Source organism: Cyanistes caeruleus, chromosome 3, assembly GCF_971803275.1.
Source record: "Cyanistes caeruleus chromosome 3, bCyaCae1.hap1.1, whole genome shotgun sequence".
In the NCBI taxonomy this organism is placed as follows: Eukaryota; Metazoa; Chordata; class Aves; order Passeriformes; family Paridae; genus Cyanistes; species Cyanistes caeruleus.
The window spans coordinates 92,188,529-92,214,671 of NC_141703.1; the positions used below are offsets into that span (position 1 = coordinate 92,188,529).

The 26,143-nt window shown below is 44.5% G+C and overlaps 1 protein-coding gene across 5 annotated transcripts in view; it reads left to right on the plus strand.

Annotated features, from left to right (window-relative positions):
- Nucleotides 1–26,143, plus strand: part of LSAMP (limbic system associated membrane protein) — a 977,049-nt gene that overhangs the window by 772,915 nt on the left and 177,991 nt on the right. The window contains exon 1 of one of the 5 annotated variants that reach the window (XM_086882858.1): nt 17,819–17,862. The exons of the other annotated variants lie outside the window; for them this stretch is intronic. Within the exon in view, the coding sequence (XP_086738984.1) occupies nt 17,843–17,862 (20 nt within the window). The 5' untranslated portion in view covers nt 17,819–17,842. Of the gene's footprint in view, nt 1–17,818; nt 17,863–26,143 lie in introns of those variants that run through there. 5 annotated transcript variants of the gene reach the window in all.

Sequence of the window (26,143 nt, forward strand, 5' to 3'; positions counted from 1 at the left end):
GTCTGCAACAGGGTTTCAGACGTTTTTGCATCAGGAGAGAGGCAGGGAGAAAAGCATTTTACTCTGAAGAGCAATATGAAGAGGGCACCTTGCAGATGAGAGCTGGGAAAAAAAGCAACAGTCAGGAAAGATAGAGAGGAGTGGGGGACAGCCACCACCTTCTGGTTTGTATCTGTAGATCTGCCATACCCCGAGAAAGGACAGGACTCCTAGAATGCTTGATGGTAGGGAGAGAGGGAAGGGAGAGAGAAATGAATGAGTCTCATACTTTATGCAGGATCTGCAGTCACCAGTTCCGAGCTTGATCAAAGCCATTGCTGTAATGCATGTGTGCGCAGGAGAAGGCGAGGTTGTTGGGCTGTGGAGTTGTGCTTCAGCTTATTAAAGATTTGAGGGTGAAAGCAAGTTCTGAGCGGGGGTGGTGGAAGTCCCCCAGCCTTACAGGCATGTTTGGACAGCAGTGGTCTGGCTAGGTCCTGTTTCTGATTGACCCCTGGGTGTTCACAGGGCCATGTAGCAGCTTCCTAAAACAACAGGACTCCCTTAGACCAAGCACAGGACCTTCAAGTTTAAACCCCATCCTCCCTCTTGACCCACTATGACAACATCAGGGCCAGCAATAGATTTGTGTGCCAAGGGTGAGAATGTGTATATTATGTGGCCTCACTTACAAGCAGAGCTTTTCTAGTGCATCTTCTCCATTCTGCTCTCATTCCAACATGGGAATCATTTTTTGGCAGCCTGTTCTTTTAATTAAGCACAGCCTTTGAAAGACCACATCCCCACTTGTGCCCTACCTTGGTTCCAGGTTGCCAAGGTCTCTTCATTACTCAGACCCCATGGACACCTTGTGAATTTAATTTTTAAACCTGTGATATCCTATGAGGTGTGGGTCTGTCCCTCTGCAGCCACTGAAAGGCCTGTTCCTAGCAGCTCTTCCTTAGGGCCATTGCTGCCTGCTGCAGGGAGTCCTCTCACCAAGCAGAAGCAAGTCCCAAGCACTCCTTTTCCTGTTTTGTTGGTATCCACATTGCATTGGCTGTGGGAAGCACCATTTTGGTGCTGATCCTGCCCTTCTGGGTCTTGGCCGGAATAGGGGAGGAGGACACTGAGGGCTACCTTATAAGTGTTTTGAATCACATTTGGAAAAGCTTCCATATTAAATAGCTCCTGATTCTGACTCGTCCATGCACTGTCTGAGTTCCCAAAAAGCTCTCTTGGAAAGGGCTTAATGGCAAGGACAACAGCTGCTTCCTACTCTGGTGTAGCAGGGATTGATGCTGCAGCTTTTATAACCCACCAACTGTAGCTCTCCCCTTCTGCCCACAGATATTAAGGGTCCAATTTGCCCTTCTATTTCCCATGCCTTTTAGAGTGAAGGAGAGAAAAGAAGTCCTCTTGCTGTGATGCAGAGTGATTGCTGCCATCTGACATTCACATTTATCTCCTTGGTCTTTTCATTATCTCCCTCCCATTCTGCTCATTCTCAGCTGTTTGCTGATCTTCTTCCTTCCTCTGAGACTGGCTGTTGTTAAAACTCCTCTTCTTACCTGCTCTGTATATCTTGACTTATCTGCTTGGTTCACATCTCATTCATTGATTTTTTCATACCCAGCTGCTAAATGAGCACTGTTTGCACCTCTTCCACAAGCATCTTCTGCTTTGCTGCTGCAAATTCCTTTGTAGTCCAACTAAAACAGTGCAGCTTTTCATTACAAACAGAAAAGCCAGCAGGCTTCCGATTTTTCTTACTTCTGCCTGTGTGCTGCTTGTTTTATTTCAGTCGAGAGGTCACACCACTGGTGACTCTTACTAGAGATGTTTCCCTAACTTTGAGCCCAATTTATCAGTCAGGATACAAGGCTCATTTTTCCCAGGTGCCCCAGACCAGGAATAGCCTCTGGCTGTTACACAGCTTTTCAACAAACTGTGTCAAGAAGCAGCAAAATCCTGCCTCCGGGAACATGTTCCCTTTCTTAGTTTTATTCTGTATTGTTACAATCTCGTTTAGTGTCTCAATTACGTATAGACAGGCACAAACTGCAAATTCAGATCAGAAATTCAGGGATGTCTGCGTCCTATGGACTTGTCTGCCTTGGTTAGTTTGTACCACTACAACTATATAAATAGATGAGCGATAAGCAACAAATACTTTTGTAGGAGCATCTGTGTGCATTTGAGGGTTATTCCATACCATTCAAAGCTGCTTTAGTGGTGCCAAAGTTAGTGTGTAAACATGAGTGCTATGCAATTCTCTGGTACAGGCATGCTCACGTGCAGCCAAAATCCAGTTTAAGATTTTTATCTCATTTGTATCTGCAGAAGCATCAATCCCACATTTCCATTTCATTAAATCAGTGGGGTCTGTGTTAACTCTGACATAAATCTTCAGCTTCATCTCCACCACAAATCTTCAGGCCTGATATATGGGGAAAGAGGGAATAATAGAACCAAGACACACAAAACACAGCTCACGATACGCACAGAACTTCCGTAAGATTGTGCTCTCTTTCGGAACATGGTGTGAAGCTGATGCAGATAAAATAGGAAATGGCCAGAATTTATGCTGAAAGCTCATATCTCCCTGTTGGTCTGCTGTGTGCTCACCACAGATTGTCTTGGAAGTTTAGGGCTGCTTGCTTTTTAAAGTAGGAAAATGGTTCTATTGGCTTCTGCAAGTGAAGCACTTGTGTTATTTCAGAAGTGGGAATGAGTTTGGCTCATGAGAGATGTCCTGTGCTTGTAATTATGGGAATCTCATGGTTCTGGAGGTCTTCTAATATACATCTACATCTGCCAGTCAAGCAAGAAGCATTGGGAGAACAGGCTTTCTTGAGACTATCTAGGAAGTCCAACATCTAATATTCATGAACTTGGAAAGGCACAGACATGTGAAGTAAAAAATTAGTCAAATCTCTCAAATATCAGGACTGGTCAGATTAGGAGATCCAAGAGGAGTTGGTTTGTCTAGACTTAGATTTTTAGACTTTTGCCATGTTCTGCCCTCATTTGTTTGCAATGCAAGGCAAAGGACAAGTCTCCATGCACAAGGCCTGCAGCATTTTGCTGTCTCAGGTTTTGAGGGGCAGCTCAAGCCACCAGGATCCTCTGAAAGGTTCTAGACCACACAGTCCATGGGTAAAAAATCTGGGTGGAACATTACAGTTGGGAATCCCACCAGAGCACAGTGAAAACCCTGTGAGTGTGGGGGTCTGGGTGCTGCAGGGGTGAGAAAGTCTCCTGGGAAGTGAGTGAGTCAGGAGCTGGGAGCCTGCAGGGCTGCTCATCCTACCTCTGGTTCTCAACTTCATTTTCCTGATTGCAAAAGGCTGGCAGCATGCATACGTCACTCTTAATCTTCCTTTTGCATCCCTGTTTTTGCAGTTGTCAGAGCACCGTTTTATGTGAGTTGGAATTAAGCAATTAAGGCAATAATGTTTCTCTTGAAGAGTTTGACAAGGCAGAAGGAACACAGACTACTTTTCAGACAAGCTTTTTGTTGCATGTTTACCTAAAAACAAAGGGAAGAAAGAAATGGACAATGGTACACACGTACACACCAGCTTTGTGACCAAGCCACCCTTCCCTCCCTGTGCATCCTTCCGTCTTACTTGTCCCATAACACCACTGAGGTCTTGGGTCCTCAGAGGGGCTGCTCACTTGCCACACTCAGCACAGAGGACTCAAAGGAAGGGTCTGCCACAAGCTGTAATGAAATTGGATCTTAAGCAGATGTTAAAGGTCTAGCTCAACCCCATACTTCATGCTTCAGAGCAAGGGCTTTTGTCACTGACTCATGGATTGCACTTTGATAGCTATGCAAGGTTGGTGTGTGGGGATGAGGTGGGGGAAGGTTGCTATCAGCTGCTTGGAGACAAAGGTTCAGAGCTGTGCTCTGTGAGGAGGTTTTTGACTTTGCAACTTAGCCAGCATCTTGTTTGAATTCTTCCCATTCCTCTTGTTCTAAAAGAGACCTTCCAACCTTCCTTTGTATAGATTCGTAGTGAGTTTGTGGAAAAGGAGAGGGTTATGCTATTGAACTGTTTTGCTGGTGATTTTTACAGCACAGTCAAAGATGGGCTAAACTGAGGCTGCAAGTCTCAATTGTCTTGGAAGCCAAGGTGCTGGGAAGCTAGTCTGACCTATGGAGAGTCATGGTCCTGCTGCCTCTGTACCTCCCCTCTGTTTAGCAGATGAGTTAGTGCCTTTTAACACTGTTGATAAGATGTAAATTTTGCTTTGAACCAGTAACTGTGCTAAGGATCAGACTCAGGGATACAAATGTAAGATTCTGCAAAACAGCATCATTTGAAATAAGCTTCACCCCTATCCCCAGTTGTGCTTTCTTTCCTTGGGATGTGATTGGTCACCCATGCTTTGAACCTGCTTAGCTGTTGGCAGAAGGTTAGCATTTTGTGCATTTCCTACAGGTCTCAGGAGGGAAAGGAGCAGGGAATGGGGAGTTACTGATTTGTTGCCAGTTGAGATACACAGGGCCTGATTCACCACTGCTCCATTAGACCCATAGTCACTCCAGCATATTAAATGAATCAGAGGCAGTGACTCAGGCTCCAGAGCTCTAAATAGTCAGCAGAAGTGGCAAGCCTAGTCCCAAGTGGCACTAATGACTGAAAGAGAGTTAAGAAAGTGTGTGGCTTAATGGGGTGTATTCCCCAGCTCACACAGGCACACAGGGAATCATTACCAGATAGAGATAATTGCGTGATTGTGTAACAGAATGGTCACATACACTGATCTATAGTAGTGCGTGGGAGGATTTGGCTCACTTTGAAACCTCTTCCCAAGTTATGTGAGCTAAATGAAAGCAGGCCCACTCAGGGCAGATTACTGGAAGCTGAGAGCATGTTGTGGGGATGGATAACCCCTTTACTTTAAGCATACTTCACTGCCCACTTTCAGGAAAAAGGATTATAGAGGCCCTTGTTCCAAGCCAGCAGGGCTCATCTTAAGCTAAGTTGCTAGGTAGGGGTGTAATGAGACAATTCAGACAGTCTGAGACCACTCTTTGCTTACATAAATAGCATTCACGTGGAAGCAAAGTTGTCCCAGTCGGCACCCGTGTCAAAAGCTGCTCTTTACGTCTCCATCTTGCCTGGTCACATCCGAGGGAGGTCAGCTGAGCTTATTCTCAGTAGCAGTTGTTTGGCCTGAATTAGTACTCAAGGAAGCATTGGCTCAATCGATCCAGATAACTCTATCTAGCCTTTGTTTAAATAAGGCCACAAGTTCCCACCGCCTCTACCTCATTTATTTGCTGTGTAGTTCAGCAGCCAAGCTGTGTTTGTGGAGGCAGGCAAAAAAAAAAACAAAAAGAGAGGGAAAAAAAACAACCCACAACAGCTAAAGCTAAATGCCATTTCTTCTTTCATTCAGGACAGTCAGAGGAAATATTTTGTGGGTACTATCTAGCCTTGGTCCCCTTCATCCCTTTGCTTTGCTTGCCTATAACTACCAAGCCCTGGTTTTGACTGCAGTTGATCTTTTTATCCCTCTAGCTGAGGGTTGCACCACATTTCCCTCCCTTTCTCCGGATGTTTTAATGAGCTTGCATTTTCATGAAAGGCCAGATCTGATCGTGACTTGAATGGCAGCTGCCAAACAGAGCTCTTAGTTTCAAACTCAGCAAAAAAATGGCTTTGCCTCCCCTCAGAGCAGCTTATGTACTTGGGAGGCTCATTCATTATGAGCCATTTCTATTAAGGGCCGAGTACCTTTTGTGTTCTTTGGGGTCTGCTCAGCACCACTGAGGATTGTGCCTTCTTTGTGTTTTGGACTAACATCAGCAAAGCTTAGACAAGCATGCTAGGAAGAACATGACTGCAGTTGTCGTCCTGGAAGTCTTGTTTTTTCTGCTGATTCACTAGGGTATTCCCCCTCCATTATTTATATATATATATAAAAAAATAATAAAAAAAATTAAAAATAGAGTGTTTTACTTATCCTGAAAAGCATCTTCCATTTTCTTTATGCCTGGCAGACATCTGCATGCTGTGCTTTTCACTGGATTGGAAGCATTCAAAGGGTGAACACCATGAAGGACATGAGGGTTTTTTTTGGAGAGGGACTGGTTCCAGGCTGTGTAATTTTAAGGTGTGAGGTGTCATTACCAAAAGAAGATACGCTAAGGTGCCCTGAGAATGAGATTGGCTCAAGTCCTGGCAGTGAAACAGGTCTCCAGGAAGAGGGAGAGAGGTCTCTTTTCACAACAGTTGAAGTCAGTAGGTAGGATGAGAGGTGAATGTGGGCAAAGTGTGCACTCCAGCAAAGAGCCGTAGGAGAAGGCACTATCAGGCAATGCTCCCAATACCACTATTGTCCTGGCAAGATTTATTGACCCCTCTGACTTACAGAGAGCAGAGAATGATCAGGATGTGCTGCAGCCCAGAAGGAGAGACGGTGTTTTCTCCTTCACCCCATGCCTCAAGTCCCACAACTGAACCTATGGCTTATGGGTGCCACAGCTTTCAAAGTGACAGGAAATGAAGCAGCTGAGGGGAGGAGGGAAACAAAGCCTACCAAGTTTATCCTCTGCCTTTTTAGTGTGGGAGAGCTTTCAGAGAATTCACAGGTGCATGAGTTCTGGGTGAAGATAAGATGTATGTACAGAGGCATTTCTTGTCTAAGGTGTTTTTTCTTGTCTAAGGTGTTTTGCTGTCCTGTGTTTTGGAAAAGGGAAGTCAGGTAAGCTACAAGAGACATCTTCAGTAAAGAAGATGGTACTAGAAACATGAGAGAAGCACTGTGGGTGAATATGCAAGGAAAGCATCATCTATGCTTCTTTACTTCTAGGCATCCCTTGGCACGAGATTTTGGTCACTGTGGAAGGCAAAACACAAAGCTATACAGATTATTTGTTTAACCTGTACAAGAGCTTTTCTCTTTCCTGCTATGTCAGGCTTTGTCTCCATGGCCCCCTGGGAAGCAAATGGATCTTTGATTGCTGTTCACATCAATGGGGAAGTCATCAATGCCTTTTTTTTTTTTTTTTACCCCAAGTTTAAAGTAATATTCAATCACATTTTGAACCACTAACACTTCAGATTCACAGCCTGAGTTTTGACTCTCTTACAACCTGCCCTAAGCCTGACATGTTTCTTCACTTCAGTGTCCCATTCCACACAGTTATTTATTCACATTAAGGCAGTAAAATATAGATGACGAAATCTTACAAATGAGAACTTCTTGCATCCTCTTTTGGTGGCTTTTTCATTTGGCCACAGTAAATGATGATTCAAACTGAAAGACTTCAGATTTTGGTTCTTCACCTTTGATTTTTGCACCTAATCTCTGCAGCTTCATCTAATCAGGCAGTGTAGGAAATCTCCACTCTAGGCCATTTCTCACCTTGTATGTTGTATTTATATCACTCTCTGATCCATTTTATCACCACGCCAGAAACGTTTAGGCCCTTGTTCTTACCATGTCCCTGGAATAGCACGGGTCATCATCCTATTACTCCTGAACTCTTTTGCAAGGAAGCAGCCAGAGCACAGGACCCTAAGTAACCTGACCAAGCTGCTCAAGTCAGTAGCAGAGCTGAGCTCTGATCATGCATCCCCACAGCCTGTATTTGTGTTTCTCTCCTGTGCAAAATCCATGAGCCCTGCAGCCTTTCCCAGCATTCACTACAGTATGCCTGCTTTCAGCAGCTCCTCCAGCATGTGGACCCCGTGCATCAGGAAAGTGCTGTGGCCCCATTGATTCCCATTAACATGCAGGTACACACTGTTTGTCTCCCTCTGGGAACATGACGGGAAGAGTTTTAGTGTCAGGAAAAATAGTAATAATAATCGTAATAACAACAGCAGCAATGATAATAAGAAAACCTCCTAGGTGTCAACTCCATATTTACTGGGGCCTGGTTAAGTTCTCTGGAGCACAGCACTCCATCACTTTTGTGAGCAGGGTATAGTTGCTCATAACTTGAAGGTTTTATCTCTGGGCTTGCTGTACTAAAAAGGAGAAAGGAGGCAAATCCTGCATTCCATGGAAGTACAGATGTTTAATTAAGTATCACATTTAGCTGTTCCAGACTCCTGCTTGACAGTCACTGCATTTTGAAAATTGTCTCCTTATTTTTTGGTATTGAAAAGATAAAAAACATCTGACTTAAATGGTGTCTGTCCTGTGTGTCCCTCTGCACCTTGGAGTGACCTGTGCTCCAGGACCTGTGCACAGATCCTGCTGGCATGCATTTGAATGACTCTGGTGCATGCTGAATTTCACACCAGTCTTAGGGGAACAAGTGCCTCCTCTGTTCTGCTTCCCCTGGCCCTTTCTGTCATCTGAAATCCAGCCTGCCTTCTGCCTGCACTGTGGCATTTGTCTTTGGGTCTCTCCTCTTTCTTTTTTCTTGTTCCTTTAGGACTGGGGAAAAAAGCAAATTGCACCTTGGAGAAATTAGTTTTTTGGGCCTTTCTTACACTGCCTTTCTTGCAAAGATCTCAGATCACCTGCATCTTGCAAGAATTAATAATATAAAGCCTGCTGCCCCTCTGCGAGACTGACTATTTTTATTATGGTTGTATGAAATTAGCAGTCTCTTTGAAGTCTACTTAATCTACTTTGGGACTGTGACACCTTGCATACAGATCCTAAGCAACACACTCCAGGAACTACAAAACCAGAGAGACTGGTCAGAGTGCAGTGGCCTCAGCACAGAATCTGCTAATCCACCTGTCATTCCCTCCTGTGCTCCCAGAGTCACACATCCCACGCCATCAGAGAGACAGAGGTGTAGTTTAAAATGTTTCACCCAGAGGCCAGCTGTTGACAGAGCTTAAAGTGCCTGTCTTGTGTGTGCTAACCACTTTATCCTTTGCCAGTCACCACCACCGGAGCTCCTCTGGATAGGGAAGAGCTGAGGTTGCCCATGGGTCTTGTCACAGCATGCTCATCACAGCCACTGCCAGCCACACATCACATCCCCACTCAGTCACTCTGCAGACCATAGGTCTGTGGCCTTGGCACCTCAGAGGGACATTTCACTGGTTTTGACTGGAGTACACTTACGTTGTATTCCCAGTGCCTGGTGAGGAGCTGTGCTTTGGATTTGTGCTGAACACAGGGTTGATCACATAGAGATATTTTCCTTACTGCTGAGCAGAGCTTACACAGAGCTAAGGCCTTTGCTGATTCTTGTACTTCAATGCTGGCAGGAGTCAGATGTTCCTGGGAACCTGGAAGGAGACAGTCAGGACAGGTGACCCAAACTGACCAGAAGGATATTCCATTCCTTATGACATCATGTTCAGTGTATAAAGATGAAGGAGGAAGGGAAGGACATTTGGAGTGATTGTGTTTGTCTTCCCAAGTAACTGTTACACATGATGGAGCCCTGCTCTCCTGGGGATGGCTGAACACCTGCCAGCCCATGGGAATGGTGATTTACTTCTTTGCTTTGCCTGGCTTGTGTGCACAGCTCTTGCTTTCCCGGTTAAACTGTTTTTATCTCAGCTCATGAATTTTCCAGCTTTTACCCTTCCAATTCTCTCCCTGATCCCACTGGTGGGGCAATGAACAAACAACTGCCTGGGGCTTAGCTCATGGCTGGGGTTAAACTGTGATAAATGTTTCTGGGGATGGGGATCAAGGATGTCTCAGGCTGGAAGAGAGTATCATTTAGACTCTGTCTTGTGATTTTGAAGGGCCAGTCTCTGGAAGGGGGAGAGCAGATAATTCCCCTCCAGCTCTGCTTGCCAGTAGTGAGATGTCATGGCTTGGTCTCTGGTGGGTATGACACCTGGTTTGGATACTACCAGAGCCAGAGGTTTGTGCTGGTGTATGAAGCTGTGTAACCTCTGCTGAGAGAGAGCCGTGGGAGAGACATGAAGGCTGTTGGGGAAGCAGGGTCTGTGTAAAACTCTCCTTCTTGACCAAGCTCAGGAAGCTTCAAAGGAGGTAGGCCTGGAATTTACATCCACTATGTAGAAAGATCACAGATAATAAGATGTGCGTGTGTGTGTGTGTGTGAGACAATGAGAACCGAATCACTCCTGCTGAATCTCATCATAAAGAGTACCCAACAGCAATTTTTCCACTGGAGTTCTTTTCCAGGGATGTCAAAACTATAACTGAAAAAGAAGAATGTGGTGATTCTGTTTCCTTGTCTTTCTGCTCTTCTATCAAGGATAAAAGGCATTTCTGGGTTGCTTTCCCTCTACCTACCTCCCTACTGCGACTTCTACATACAAAGCACAGCAGCTTTTCTGTGATGCATGTATCCCACCTCTGTGCCAAAATCCCCTGGAGACCAGGCTCCCACTGCCTGTGATTGATTGCCATGCCTTGTTTATAGCTCCACAACACCGAGAGGAACCAGCATCCCAGCCTGACAGGAATAAAGTACATTTTAGTCTCTTTGAAGGGTCTTACAGTGGCAGGTACCACCATGGCCTGCTGAGGCACAGATTCTGCTATCCTCAGCAGAGGGAGACTTTATAATTTTGTGGCCACAGCAGCCCTACCGTTCAAATATAAAGTGGGACCTATGACAGGAGACCATAAGAGGAGAGGCAGGATACGAATGCAAGGGGAGGCGAAAGAGACACAATGGTTAAAACAAAAAAAAAGAAGGATAAAGAGTGACATGAAGACTTTACTCTTCACTTATAAAAGGCTTCATCTATCAGCTGGATTGCCTTAATGTGTCTCCTAACAAGGCTTCCCAACACACACACCCCCTTTCCTTTGGTTTCGCTCTTTGATACTGTCACATGCTCTTCATTTTCCAGCACGTTGCATTCATTCTTTGCCTTTAAACTCCAAGGATTAAAGCAACTGGGTAAAATAAATAAATAAATGAAATTAAAAGAGCTGACATATCATGCTGTTGTTGGCAGCCTTTGATTTTCTTCCAGAACAAGATCATTACTTTTTTTTCCAGCTTTGAAAAAAAGCAATGGACAGACGACAGACTCCTCATCCTATAAATTCTTTTATCACTTGTGGGCTGTGATAGGTGTGGGGAGAGGTTGAAGAATGAGAGGCTTGTGTCTGTAGTATAGGGAGCTGTGAATGATTGTGAGCTTAGAGCCAGGTAGCACTAAGTCTAATTCTGGACAGGAAATGTGCTTGTGCTGGGATTTTATACAAGCCCCAGGACAACAACTTCACAGTCCTCATTGAAGCTTAGAGGGTGCTCCCACATAGAAACAATGAAGATTAGGGCCATCCTGATGAAGAGAAACCTCAGCTGTAAAGTGTTGAGTCCCAGAGAGTATTTCACAAGCTTTCAGGAGGAGACACATGGCCACTGTGATTTTTTTGGTACAACCCACTCTTATAAGCATAAAACTTGCAACATGAAGCATGAAGAGCTGATTTATGGAATTTGGCACTGGATCTGAGTCTATGTCAGTTTGTAAGTCTCCAGGCCCAAAAGTTTTGCTGACAAAAGGTTAGGTCCATCCAGAAGCTTTTCCTAGGTTTGAAGCTGAGCTCAAGTTTGTTGAGTCTCTGCTGCCTTGGAGCAGACTGAGTTGCCCTTCCTCTTTCACAGCTGCAATGAGGATCAGTGAACCTGACACGAGCTACTTGGGAGCCCACTAGAGGCACGTTTCCCACCATGAAATTTGGAGTATATGTGGCTGTTCAGATCCAGCCTTGTTTGGGCTTTGAACGTATCATAAATCTCTGGCACTGGGTGATGCTTTGCTGTGCAAATGAAGTCCAAGGAGAGCCAGGAGCAAAGAAAATGTGTTTGCACTCACAGTTCCAGCCTGACTGAATCACCGAGTAGCTATAAATAAGGAGAAGGCAACTGCTGCAAGGAAGCTGATTACTTGAAATTGTCCATTCCTTTCCTTTGCTTTCTCCAGTATGGTTCAGTGCATCATCTGTATGTTTCAGACAGGAAAATGTTGCTACATCCTAATGCAAAGTCTCTTCTGGCTGTGGTCACAGCATTGTTTTCTCAGCATTACTCTGCAGTGTTGCTGAGTTTCTAAAGCTTCCTCCTAACCTAAACCCCTGTGTTATAGTACTGGTAGTTATGTGTTTGTCCTGGGCAGAAGGCAGCGACAGATGAAACAAAAGACATTCAAGATCTTCCCTGAACTAACCTGAGTAAGTAAGACATGTGGGACTCACTGATGGGACCTTTGTGCAAAAGGCTCTGTGAGTATCCTACACATGCTAAGCATGCCACACAATGCTTTACAGTAAACTCTGGTTGTGTGCTCTCAGTCCTCCTCTTTGCAGGACAATGTAATTCCTCTTGTCAGAACCTCTTTTCTCAGTGAGTGTGTTGACATGGAAGGGGCTCCAAGGCTGTGGAACTCAAAGACAATGCGTTCAAGATCACCTCATGAAGGGCCAGAACTGAGTGATGCAGTGAGGCTGTCTGTGGCTCTCTACCATGTGCTGCTCTTTACAGCCAGCAGGCCTACAGTTCCATCTGGCATGCTGTGAGTTAACAGCAAACATCGTGTTCCCAGCCACACTGGCTGCACAGCTGTACCAAAACACAAATCTGTTTTCCTAGCAATTGTCCAAACTGAGTCTCCCCATGGGCAGCTCAGCCATGACTAGAGAAGCAAATGTAGAACATGTCTCTTGGTTTCTGCTGCCCCTGAACTCCTGTGTACTGTGCAGCTGTTACTTTAACCAGATGCAGAGACTTAATTAGGTTAGGGTGACCTCTAGAAGTGTAGCATTTAAGAGCAAAGTGGCAGAAAGCATTCTGGGTACCACTCTGCAAATAAGAGTTTCGTTCAGGTGTTCTATACTGCTCCCAGAATTTGCACATTTTGGATCTCTGTGACTCTCCATCCTTTTTTCTCTTCCACCCCACACAGGCTAAAGAATCAGATTATATGTGCTGGAAATATTCAAGGGAAAGGGCATTTTCAGTACTTAAGGCTCCAAGTGAACAGGTTAACCTGTGCTTCTCTGCATCATTTTATAGGGAAAGGTTCAGAAATAAATTCTTCTGCATGCTCATGGTTTCCCCTCTCACACCACCACAAACACTTGGTCTGTCTCACTCTGTGCAACTTGTCCCACACAACCACCACCCTCCACATTACCCTCACCTATTCTCATTCCTGCTGCCAGCCATGGGAATGGGAATGCCCTTACCTGAATTTACTGATCCTCTGGATGTGCATCTTCCCAGTTGTGAGCACACCCTGCTGCACACACTCAGCATGCTCATATTGCTGTCATTCCCCCATGCCCCACCTGCCCTGGCTTTGCAAGTGCTCTGCCACACAGAGTCGTGAGCACTGTCCTCTCCCCTTCCCTGGTATTTATTTCTGTGCAAACAAGATGGCCATCCCTGGGGATTTGCTTCTATATTTGCCTTTGCAGTGATCACAGGCAAATTAAAGAGGATATGACAAATATTAACCTGCAGCTATTAATATGAGTTATTCCTACAAGGTTCTGCATGGCAGCAGTTGCAGAGGGAGGTGGTTCTGATCTCCTTTTTGTCACCTTTCTGAAAAGTCCCCTGAGGAGGCACACAGAGCTGTGAGGCATTTGCAGAGAATACGGTGTGGGAAACAGGAGAGGTCTGATGCCCAGGCAGAGCTTTTGTTAACATGTCAAATTTGCTGGTCCACTCCAATACTGGAGATTCTGGGCAAGGGCTTAGATTTGGAGTCTCAGAGATTAAACACAGCCAGCTCCCATCCTGGCTTATTCCCGCAGTGGGGATGATCATCCAGCTGGCTGGGACCACAGGACACAAGGAGGAAGGTTCTAGAAGAAGGACACCAGTTGTTCTTGTGTTTGACACCACTTGAGATGAACCCACAGCAAGTGGAACACATCTGATGTGCATGCTACCCCAGGATTATCACCTTAAACAGCATTTTTTTCTCCTTGTGGACCTAAGTGCAGTCTTCTCCCTCTCCCACACTGTTTTTCTTTTCACAAAACTGGCCCATCAAATCTTTGGAATTCAGTCACTAGCTATGAAAGTGCAGAGATGTGCTGCTGGCTCATTTGTTGACCAGAGCAGGTGATGCTTAATAGCCTCCAATGCAGGAGAAGAAGCAGTGAAACACCAGGAAAGCAACAGAAGAATAAAAAGTAAGACAGATGTGCTGACAGAGCACTGTAAATCACCCACTCAAGGAGGAACCACAGGCAAACATAAGAATGAGATTCTCCTCATGAATTCTTCTGGCTGTGGAAGCACAATGAACTGTTGTCTTCCTGCAGCTTCTGCACTGAGGATTGTGGTCCTTCTCATTTCCCCTGCTGTTGGAGGTCGGCTCCTGAGCATGTATCATTTGTTACTCAACCCTCTGCATGAATAGGAGATGAAGCAGCAGTCTGAGGCAGCAGTGGCACATATAACTCCAAGTGGCTTGCTCAGCAATCTCCACAACACATTTAAATGTATTTCACTCTGACCAGAAATAGATCAGCAGTGCCAAAGATGGAGCTCATTTCATTTTCCTCAGCAGCCAGAAAGCATCTTCCCTATGCTACTCTCAACCTAAACTATTCTGCTTCGACATGAGAACAGGGTCAAGACTCTACAGCCTGTCTGCCTACTGATTTCCCCACTGCAACCACCGTCTAGCAGACTGCTGGGTCTCCAGGATGGGCACTTATCCATCTAGGAACTGGCTCATCCTCAGAGGCTGTTTGCTCCAAGTCAGTAGGTCTCACACAATCACTGGAGTCTCAGCCATCCAGGATTTAGACCACTGTAATTTTTATCTGGAGAACCAGAATTTGTATACTTGCTGCCTTAAGGGTGATTCAGCCTCTTGGTAGAAGACAATTGCCCAGCTCAAGCTTTGTGGAGAAGACTGAGCTTCCACAGCAGTTTTTGAAGTTTGAAAGCAGGTGATGTGTCCCAAAACCTGGTTTGTGCCTTGCGGTACAGATGGAACGTTCTTGAGAAGTCCTCAAGGGTGGTGATTATCCTGGTAGCCTGAGGCCTGGGATATCTGCATTAATTTCCATGTTCTTACAAGCATCCTGCATGAGCTGGGGTCTTGCTCAGATGTCCATTTGCCCAGACATCTGAGGCATGCTTAGCCAAGGAAGGATTTATACCAGACCCTGACTTTCTACACAGTTGCCACAGAGAATTAGGTGTTTCACTCAGGCCTTCTCCTGGTGCTCTGGGGATAACCTTGTCTTTCCTCTGATTAAGAATCAAGCTTTGCTAGCCATAGATAACAAGTGACCTCTGTCCCTTCAGCTGGGATGAAGCAGCAAATAGTGAAGCCTGGTGCTTGCAGGCAGTAGGGGACTGAGCACAGCCTCTTTGCTTTGGCACCCTGGAGCAGCAAGGACATTTCATGTCTTTCCAATGTGTTTCACAAGCATTAATTATCCACTGTTCAGTTTTACTTTGTACAATTGGCATTTAATGGGCAGAGTAGTGTGGCTTGGGGTGAGTGGGTTATGGTATAAGGTGTGATCTTTTAGTGCATGCTCTGAGACCTCCCAGCTTTGCAAGCAGGGCCTGTGGTAATAGTCTTTTCTCAGCAGCATGACAAAATCCCTTTGCCCATGCCCACAGGCTGGCTGGCAGCTTCATTTTACTGTGCACCACTTTGTCTCCTTCTCTTCAAAGACCGGGGGCATTTGTTGTGCCAGACTCCAACGGGAGTGATGTGAGACCTGATGGCTGGAGTCAGGGTAACATGAGGATTGATTCAGTAGCGCCACTGTATCCCTACAAGCTACTGCTGACCCTCTCACCCAGCGTTAGAGAAGCCTGAAATATTAGTTACAAATCTGACTTGTCAGGACCAGGTTCTGCTGTTTTTACAGCGTGCGGCACCCGATACAGGGGAAGTTCTCACTCGGAGGTGGTGGTGGGAAGAATAAGGATATGAGAAAAGCAGAGGAGTGTTAAAGCATTGTCACTGTGTCATAAGCCATTTGTTTGTAAGCAGCTTCAGATTTTCTTCCATTTCTTTAGGGCTTAGTAAGTGCTCCCTAAAAAGGAGTCATTTTTAGGCGTCCAGCTGTTCTTTAAAACCTGTTTGCTTCAGTGAATCATTACTTGCTTAGTATTTGAACTCTTTTACTGGTTAGCAGAATATCATGCTAATTGTTGTCTTTCTCAACTGAGTAACTAAAATAATGGTCAATTTTAATTTTTTTTTTCAGTTAATTTGTTGGGATATTTTTTTCCTGTTGAAATACTGGCATGTCAAAATGGAAACATTTTATAGAAACGTGGGATTTATATGCAGTGATCTTCAGTTTTTCAGGCCTCACATTTAAATTTCTAGTGAAAAGATGAGACATAGACAGGGTTGAAATGGCCAGCAAGTTAATGAGTAGGAATCTTGTGTGAGATGTAGAAAACTCCAGCCAAGAATTTTTATAGCAATCAGGCAGAGACTTGTACCCATATCTTGCATGTACCAAACAACTTAATGACAAGACTGTTATCTGCTCAGAAGTGCCTCTTTCTTGAAGAAAAAAAAGAAAAAAAAGAAAAAATTAAAAGGCTGTAATAAAACATGGGAACAGATTACAGAACTTCAAAATTTATCATGCACTGGATTTAATTTACTTTAATTATTTTGGCCAGTCCTGTGAATAATAAATAGCTTGCCGTCTGGTAAGAAACAGCCTTAGCAGTTAACAAATTTTCATGTGACACCCAGCAAGTTGACAAATGCTCACAACTAACAAGTGTCATGAGAACATGAACCACAGCTATTCAAACTCAGCTCTTTTGTTTCTGTAGATGTTAACCAATTCCTTTTACTCCTCTGTTCACCTAAGACTAGCAAATACAGTATTATCCACTGATACAGAAGCAAAATAGGAGCCCTTGCCAACTGCAGCTGTTACCAGACCTCAGGAACCTCACAAAAAGGATGATGTTGATGTCAGAGTAATGGGTCTCTTGCTTTTATGTGTCTTCTCTTTGGTGCTTTTGGTTCTCAACCTAAATCACCATTGGTTCTTTTGTTGAAAATTACGTGCTGTTTATCATAGATAAGACGGATACATTTGGAAGTAATTTTGAATGCTTCTTAGCAGAAAAAAATAAAAAATATATATTTTTTTTTTAATTTTTTTTTTTTTTTAAATGGCTAATTGTGGAGAATCTACACTTGATGCCAATTGTAGTTACAAACTGCAGTCTCAGATACTAAGAAATAATCTTTTGGGTCTTAAAAAAAGTCTTCAGACAGCTGTCCAGCTCTGGAAAATAAATGGGAACAATTTGATTTTAACCATGACAATGCACAATCTGGCATTTTTTGAATCAGAAAAACTTGGAGCCTGGAAATTAAACTGTCAGTACTAAAAAGTATGACACTGTGAAGACCAAGAAGTGTTTAATCAGTATGTTAGGCTCTCAAAATGGGCAGGAAACATTGTCCTGGAAGGACAAAACTCTACAAAACATAATTGCAGTGTAAAAACAGAGGAAGGTGTGTATGTGAGGGACAGGAGCTGGAAAGACAGATGGAGGCCAGCAGATGAAAGAAATTTTTTGCTTTTTCCATTTAGTAATATAGGAGAAAAGTCTTACTCTCCCTAAATCCTTTCCACACTACTGTCCTTAAACTGTACCTGTATGTTCAGGGACAGAGCAGAAGCTGCCACTTCAGGCAGTGTTGACCACGTGGCACTGGTGCTGTAAATGCAGTCACTGGTTGCCTTGTGTAGACAAGGAAAGATGCAAACACCAACCCAGGCAGCAGTGGCATCTCACTGTTAAACATCATCACACAGACCACCATAGCTCTGACAGACACCCTGACCCTGCATTCTTATGGAACACAGAATCTTGGGCCTTCACTTTGTTGTTGCTGTTGTTGGTTGTTGTCGTTGTTGTCCCTGACATCACTACACATTCTACAAGACACACATTGAGGTGATGGAATGTGCCCAGGGAAGGTCAGTAAAGCTGGTGAAGGGTCTGGAACACAAGTCCGATGAGGACAGGCTGAGAGAGTTGGAGTGGTTTAGCCTGGAGAAGAAGAGGCTCATGTGTGACCTTATCACTCTCTACAACTGCCTGAAAGGGGGGTTGTAGCCAGGTGGAGGTTGGCCTCTTTGTCCACATAACAGGCCAAGAGGAAGTGGTCTCAAGTTCTGCCAGAGGAAGTTTAAAAAGTATATTAGAAAAAAAAAAAAATCACCAGAAAGGTTTCCAAGCAATGGAATAGCTGTCCAAGGAAGTGGTGGATTCACCATCCCTGGAGGTATTTAAAAGACATGTAGATGGGGCATTTGGGAACATGGCTTGGTGGGGGTTTGGCAGTGTTAGGTTAATGGTTGGACTCCATGATCTTGGAGGTCTTTTCCAGCCTAGGCTGCTTTGTGAACCCAGCAATACCCCTGCACAGATTGCAGCTGTATCATTCATCCAAGCTTTACTGTAGCAGCATATTGGACAGTAATGTTTGCTCCAGGCCCAGGGACAGTGATTGCATCTGCTGTCTAGTAGGTTGCCCAGTATTTTCAGTGGACTGAAACCAAACAGTATCTCTGTAGTGGTGAGCTGTGTTTTGCCATTATGAACTCTACATGCGTATAAGGTTTTTATATCTCTGCTCTCTCTGGTCATAACCTTGTTTCATTCAGTCTTTCCCTCAAACAGTAGAGTAGAGCAGATTAAGATACCTGTGCCCAGAATATTGTGTTGTTATGGGGTCCAAATATTGTTGTGGTTTTGTATTGTTCTGCCCCATTTTATCAAAAGTCTTAAAAGTCTGGTGAATTTGAGATTACCAGGATGAACTGAATGGGCAAGGGGTTGAATTTGAGATCCTTTGCCCATGGCTGGTTTAGATGCAGCTAAACCTGAGTGATGCCCATGTTTCTCGCATGCTCAGCTAAATGCTGCCTCCCCACATCTTGTTGGCTGTCACTTATGATCTGAGGGGAGTGTCCCAAACTGGTCCCTCCCAAGCAGTGCAAACTCCACATTTGTGTATGAATGCAGCTCCCCGCATGTGTGTCTGGTCGGTTTCTGCAATTGATGTCAGGGGGATTGTTACGGTGCTGGGATGAGGAACCCTGGTTTCAGGTCAGAATGTCTGACTCTGCTATGACTTTGTTTTTTGCTCTCCTATTGTTTGTTCTATTTGTAAAGCCCTTTCCCCTCATCCTCTCCATCCCTGTCTCTCTGTTTGTAGAGAATATAGGCAGAACTGACACATAAAGGTGCCCTCAGAGCCAATTTGCAGCAACTGGTAAAGATCACACTGTATCCATCTAAAAATGCTTGTCTATAGGGAGCTGTCTCTGAAGCTGAATGTAAGATAGTGTTTTAAAGAGGCAGCTAAAGCAGGAAAATACACTGTTTTAAAGTAGAGAGGGGCAGATCAATTCAGAAACAGCAAGGTTATCCTTAGCCCCTCACCTAAGCCTTCTCTGAGAGAGGAGAGTTTATTTTTCTTTTAATTTTCATATGGTTTTGCACTGCTTCGTTTTAATTCAAAGAGCAGAAGCACTGAAGTATTGCTAGACATGCTGTATTAGCAACTCTTTTGTAACCACAAAGTAGAGAGACATGAACTGAAAGCTCTAGACCATGCCTTTACAGATCCAAATCCCTTGGCATTTGATCTCCTGTTTGCGGGTTAATGGGTTTGCCCTTTTTCTGGTTTCCTTGGGATTTTGTGGGGGTTTCATGCTTCGTCTCTTTGTAAAGCTAAGACCTAGCTGCAAAGTCTGGCTCTAGATTTTGGCCAAAAATATTATTATTTCTTTTTCCCTATCTACCTAGCCAAACTAATTTGGAGTTTTGTTGGTTATTCCAGCTGGAAAAAGAAATTGGCAATGAAGTCAGGTTTCGCTGGCAAGGTCTGTTTGTTCACAAGAATGTATCAAGTCTTACTTTCTGTTGTGCAGCAGGGTACACACAATCAGAGCTGTTTCTTCATCCACTGCCCCATCTGGTTTGCAGAGAGCACCCTGATGCGAGAAACCTTCTCCCTGCTTTCCATCTGCTGGGTCATCTCTGTTGCTCTCCTCTCCCTTAGCTCTGGAGTGCTGTCTCTTTCTCAACCCTCACTGTTCCGTTGTCGTTTGAATTTCCAGCAAGGTTTCTGAGCAATTCCAGGCTCATGCGCACTTGAACTACTATGGTGACAACCTCAAGTAGCTTTTGCAGAGCAGTTAAGTCTATGAGTTTCAGAAAGGTTTAACCTGTGTCCTTGGGTCAGTTTGGGTTATATTCTAGATCACACATTATGAGCACCAAGTAGGGCAAAGCATCTGCAGTTTTGTGGCTTCAGGCTGTTAGGAAGCAGTGTGTGCCTTCAAGTCACCTGCAAGTTTTTTATTCCTAAGAAAAATGATATGGTTCTCTATTCCTTCTGTGGGCTTCTATCTCCCTCTCTCCCTTGCCCCTTATGTATATGTGTTGTAAAGCTATCTTTAGCTGAGCTATTGGTTAATCCAGCATTAATCGACTTCCCTAATTGTACTTGGCTATTTTCTCTCCCTTTATCCTTAAATTGGTCTACTGGGCAGGGGGTCTAGAGGGCAAACACATTCATTATGTTACCAGCAAACAAGATATGATTCGCACTGCAGGGGACAAAATTAAATTTACAGTTTCCCCTTGTAGATGTCATAAACTATTGATTTAAACCAAGAGGGGAAGCAGCAGTAGAGCCAGCATATTGGCTATGTTGCATTGTTCTCCTTGTGTCCTGCCAGGGGTGTTTGCTGCCAGTCCCTGTGTGGTTTTCTGGAAAAGAGTGGCTGGGGACAATCAGGGCAATGGAAAGAGAGAGAGATTAGGTAGAGTTTGTTTGGTAGGTCCATGGGGGATTATTTCAGGGGGATTATGTCTTCTTGCTTCTGGATGTTAAATATCTTCATTTGGCACCAGTGTATTCTGTGGAAGGGACCCCTTTCAGAACCTGCCTCTCCTTATTACACATGTTGTCTGCGCTCAACTTTCCCTGCCCATTTTAGGGAGTATAGAAGTGGCATGTTCAGATGCTTTGCACACCACTCCACCTCGGCCTAAGCTTCCTTCACCATGCTGGACATGACATTTTGCCCCTGTTAAGCCTCCTATTCGCCGTGTCGCGATTTCCTTGTGGGAAGAATTGTTCTTTCTTCCCATACATGGAGCAAGGGAACAAGGGAAGGAAGGGATCTAGGCACCATTTAGCCCATTTAGCTTGGTGACGGTGCTTACCCTGTATGCAGCGCTGAAGAGACGAGCTAATGGCTGGAAACTTCACCAAACCAGAGTGCCTTTGTAGTGCACAGCTAGAGTGAGCCCTAGCAACTGGCAAATTGCTAAAGCACAGCCTTTGGCTGTGTGCCCTCTTCCCTTTTCATACCATCTCAACTGATGCTGTAGGAAGCCAGAGAGGGACATATAGTGCATTCACACAGGAGAAATGTCCTACCTGGGTAATGACTGTCACCAGTGGACCCACACCGTGCCCCTCTGCTGCTGCCGGGAATGGTTTGAATGGCAGGAGCAGGCATGGGGCCAAATGTGAACTCAGTGCTCGGTGACTCGTCATCTATTCCACGTTTAACGATGTTAGAGAAGAATTTAGTCCCTCCTGTGCTGTCAGCCAGCTCTCATTATCGGTTAATTGGAGTAGACATGCAGTCACTGTTGCAATCTATTGTCAGGAGCAACTGGTTATATTAGCATAGCTGTGCTGCTTCTATCCCCCCATATGAGAGGGTCAAGGCCTGTACCTAAATATACCATTTGCCTCTTCCCCTCCTTTTCTGAGGACCACTTTGTTTAGGGTGTATCTTGGCAAGTCTAATACGGTTGCTGACCGGGGATAAAACCTGTGCGTTGTCCAGACAGCACACGGAATTTGTCCCTTTTCAACACCAGAAACTTCATCATTGCTCTCTGACAGCTGTCAGAAAGGTGGAAAGATCTGGGTGGAGAAGTCTTTCCTTGCCAATCTCTGCCTTCTCAGAGCAGTAGGGAATCTGACTGGGTCTCCATGGAGATTGAGATGCAAGATTCTGCATGCTACCTGCAATGGGACCTAATCTAACAAGTGGGCACAGATAAGCAGCGGCTGCTAAGATCTGATGTGAAAAGCCAGAGAAAGCTGTGTGCAGTAACAAACTTCTATGAGCTCCAGGATATTGACTACATAGACTCGAGCACTGTCTCCTCTCATCTTATCTCTTGCTTATCTATGTGCCTACCCACTGACCTCTCTCTTCCAGCTCATTCCTTTAATCAGCTTGAGGATGTAGGAGAATATTTTGTCAGAGAGTATTTCTGACTGCCAAACTCAGTTTATTTGTATCTCACTGCAAAATAGACCCCAAGAGGTGAAATGCCATAATCACTTGCATTTCTGAGTCCCCAGATCACTTGTCTCTAAATAACTATGATGTGTTTTGAGGACTGGAGACGAATTTAATGATGTTATCATAATTAACCTGCCATCTTTGTATTTTTCTTTTTTTCTTTTTTTATACAACTACAGAATTAGCTTTAATTTTGAGCCGAAGGCTTTGTTGTCAATAACTTTATCTGCTAGTTGCCAGCTCACCACAGAATTCTTTCAAGCACATAAAATGAGAAGGCACAAAACATGTTAAAAACTGAGGACAGCTTTATTTGCACAGTCTCTCCTGTTTGTCTTCAGAATGGTCTCAAAGACTTTGTAACATCGTATTAAAATTACACACTGCCACAGCAGCTTCACATACCCCAGACATCATGAAATGTGCACATCAGCTCTTCACACACTGGGTCACAAAGTGGGAGTATGGTACACCTGTGGGTGAGGAGTTTCATTTAGTGGGTGTGGTGTTTCCTTTAGTGGTGATGTTTAAGAACATATGAGGAAAAGCTGTCACCTGGGATCATTTATGCATAGTTGATTCTGCTGTAGAGTTGTGTTTAATGGTGGCCTACAGCCCTTTCCATTCCTGTTTTATTGTTTCTGTGAGAACTTGCCATCTCCATTCTCCCTTCTTCCTTGACACTGTGTGTTTCCTAAGGCCATCAAAACCCATCTGATCAAGCAAAACCCATCTATGTGGGCTCCATACATTCTGCTGCCTTGCAGTAACTCTTCAGGAGGTGGCTAATGCTCACATTAAGGCTTGCACTCCTATTTCTTCTCCCCACAGAAGATGAGAGTTTTCAATCCTTGATGAAGCATTCAGGCTACAGTGGTGGGTGCTCTTCATCAGTCCCCACTCCAGTATGTCAGCTTATATGGGGGTTCCTACCTACCTCTGGTCAGAAGACCTCAACTTAGAATCAGAGAATATGGAATGATTTGGTTAAAAAGTGACTTTAAAGATTATCTAGTTCCAACCCCTAGCTTGGTGAGCCAGCTGTGAAACAATCTCATTTCCATCATTTCCTCAACAATATTTAGGGATTTTTTTCTTTAAACAGTAGTTTTATGTGCCATGTTGAGATGTTAAAGTGACTTTCCTCCCACTGTGGGCCATTTAAGGCTCTAACATGAGACAACTAAGCTATGGTGTCATTAGTCTGTATCTACTTTTTCATATGACACATCTTCCTCTCCTTCCTTGCCTGTTCTTCAGCAAAGGCTTTTTCTACCTTTCTCTTTATTCTGTGCAATCCCAAGAATGAAGCAGAGCAGCTGTCTTCTTTCTGCCTAGCCCATGGGTCTGAGCATCTGGATGGAAGTGCTGACTCTTCTCTTTTGTACAGCACAGAAAATGTACCCTAATACCCTTCACTTCCAAGCAGAACTGGAGCTGGTCCAGCCTAGGAAATCTGCTTAGAATCTCTATTTTCCTCTCCTTGCCTGCTGTCACCAGAGAAATCCCAGCTACATCAAGTGCTTATTCTGGTCCTTGCCTTGTTGAATTGCTGGGGAAGGTGACTCAGGAGAATTTTGGGTCCCTGCCAGTCATTCACAAGCCAATAGCAGCAAAGGTAATTGTCACTCACAGCACTTGAGCCAAAATGTGGGCACAGGCCTGGGACCTTTCAAGAGCCCTTGAAATGTCATGTTACGTTGTTGTTCAGGGGTATTGAAGGGTCACTTGGTTTTTCCTATCTGCCCCTATCCATGGATGTTCCCTGGAAATTGTTTTGGTTTTTGGGTTGTTTGGGGATTTTTTTTGTTTTGGGTTTTTTTTATTTGTTTGTTTAATTAGATATTTATACAGTTGCAGTCTGACCTAAGCAGAGATGATTGTAGCTCACTTCCAGGAGCTGATTTTAGCCTTCTTCCTTCTCTACATCTATCTCTGAAGGGTAGGTGCCCCTCCATGGTCCTGTGCCTCTGTCAGTGCCCTCCATCCTGGCTGTTTGTTCTGCAGAGGGCATTGTGTACGTAGGAATTAGTGCAACATATGGCCATCACTGCACACTTCGTATGTTATTATCACATTAGAGAGTCCAGCCACATGTCCCTGCTGCAGCCAGGGGAAACTGCTGGCCCTGCTCCTGTCAAGCAGTCCCCCTAATCTCTCTGCAAGCAGCTTCATGGTTGTTTGCAGGCATTTCTGAGATGTGGGGTAGAGCCAAAAAGTTTGCAAAGGATTAAGCAATAAGGAAGCAACCTGTGGAAATCAGCTGCAAGAAGGGACAGTACAGAGGAAACTGAGGAGAGAGGAGCTCGGGTTTGTGAATACAGTAAAAAGGCAATAAAAGGACAGTGATGACCTGAAGGAAGAAATAACAGACAGCTGTGTTTTGAAGGAGACATAAAATCAACAATCTCACCTCTCTGAGCTATTAAACATCTCTCCGAGTTTGTTTAAAATCTCGGATTGTTCTCCCAGGAGTCGGGACTACATTCAGAGTGGCTAATTGCAGGCTGACCTACTTGTCAATCCTGTTCTGGTGGCTTTAGGTTCTCACTTTCTGAACTGTAATGCATTATGTGACTGCTGTGATCTAACCCAGGAGTGACTCCTTTTCTGTGCTAAGTGAAACAACCATGACATAAACCTCTCTGGGTTTGGATATTGGTACACAGATTCCATATGCCCATCCCAGTTCCTTCACAGGAAAATTTCCTGCCTTTTAAAGAGGCATCCTTCCACATTTTGTGAACAACATGTACTTTCAGAGGTGCACAGAAATCCTCTGGTTGTATAAGCAGATGTGTGCCTGGGAGTTTCCAGCCCATTCACAACAAGTTCCCTGGGGAGAGTGTGGCAGAGGGGAAGGTAAGAAGCAGGATGAACAAACCAGCTCTTCTTATGCTGTGTATTTGCCCCTGCACCCACAGAGCTCTGACAAGAGGCCTTAAGGGACTGATGTGGGACAAATCTCCCATCAGACCCTTCCAAATTCAGCTTTCAAGCCACAGCTGTCCCACACAGAAGAACTAGAGCATCCTCCTTGAAATAGTGAAATGTTTCAGGGAAGAGGAGATTTGGAGGACTCTTATCCAAGTCCCTGCTCGAAGCAGGGCTAACTTCAACATTAAATCATCTTGTTCAGTCAAAATTTGGAAATCTCCCAAGACAATGATACTTCAACCTGTCTTGGCACTTGTTCCAGTGCTGATCCACCCTCATTATGAAAATGTTTTTCTTTTATGTTCAACCAAATATTCTGGGAGCCCAAAATTGCTCCACATACAGCCTCAGAAGTGCTGAGTTGAAGGGAATAATAATTTACTTTGGCCTGCTATCTACACTCTCATCATCGCAGCCAGGTATGCATTTAGCCCTCCTTGCTGCAAGGGCATGCTGCCACACTCATTTTCAACTTTTGCTCACTTTCACCTTTGGTCTTCTTCAGAGCTACTCCCCAGCCAGCAAGTCCTCATCCTTCAGTGTTGCAGAGAGATCATTTCAACAGGTGGAAGACTGCACTTTGTTGAACTTCATGAAGTTCTGTCATCCCATTTCTCCATGTCCTTGAGGGCCTTTGAATGGCAGCTCTGCTCTCCAGTGAATCAGCCACTCCCCTGAATTTGGTTTCTTTCCTGAAGCTATTGATACCTTCTGCACCATCATGCAGATTACTGATGATCGGGTGCACCCTTCTTTCTGATTGTGCAGAAGAAACCGGGAACTTTAGGATGCTTCTGTTACTGTGTTTTTCAGTGTGGAAAATGAGATGTCCTATGCAGCCTGTGAGGTACCAAAAAACATGATAATCCTTCTGTCTTGAAGAAGATGCAAATTAAATAGACACAGCTGAGAAACGGCAGGGGAAAAAATTGAGACATGAGGATGTTTTGACCTGCTTGAGTTGATATTTCATGCA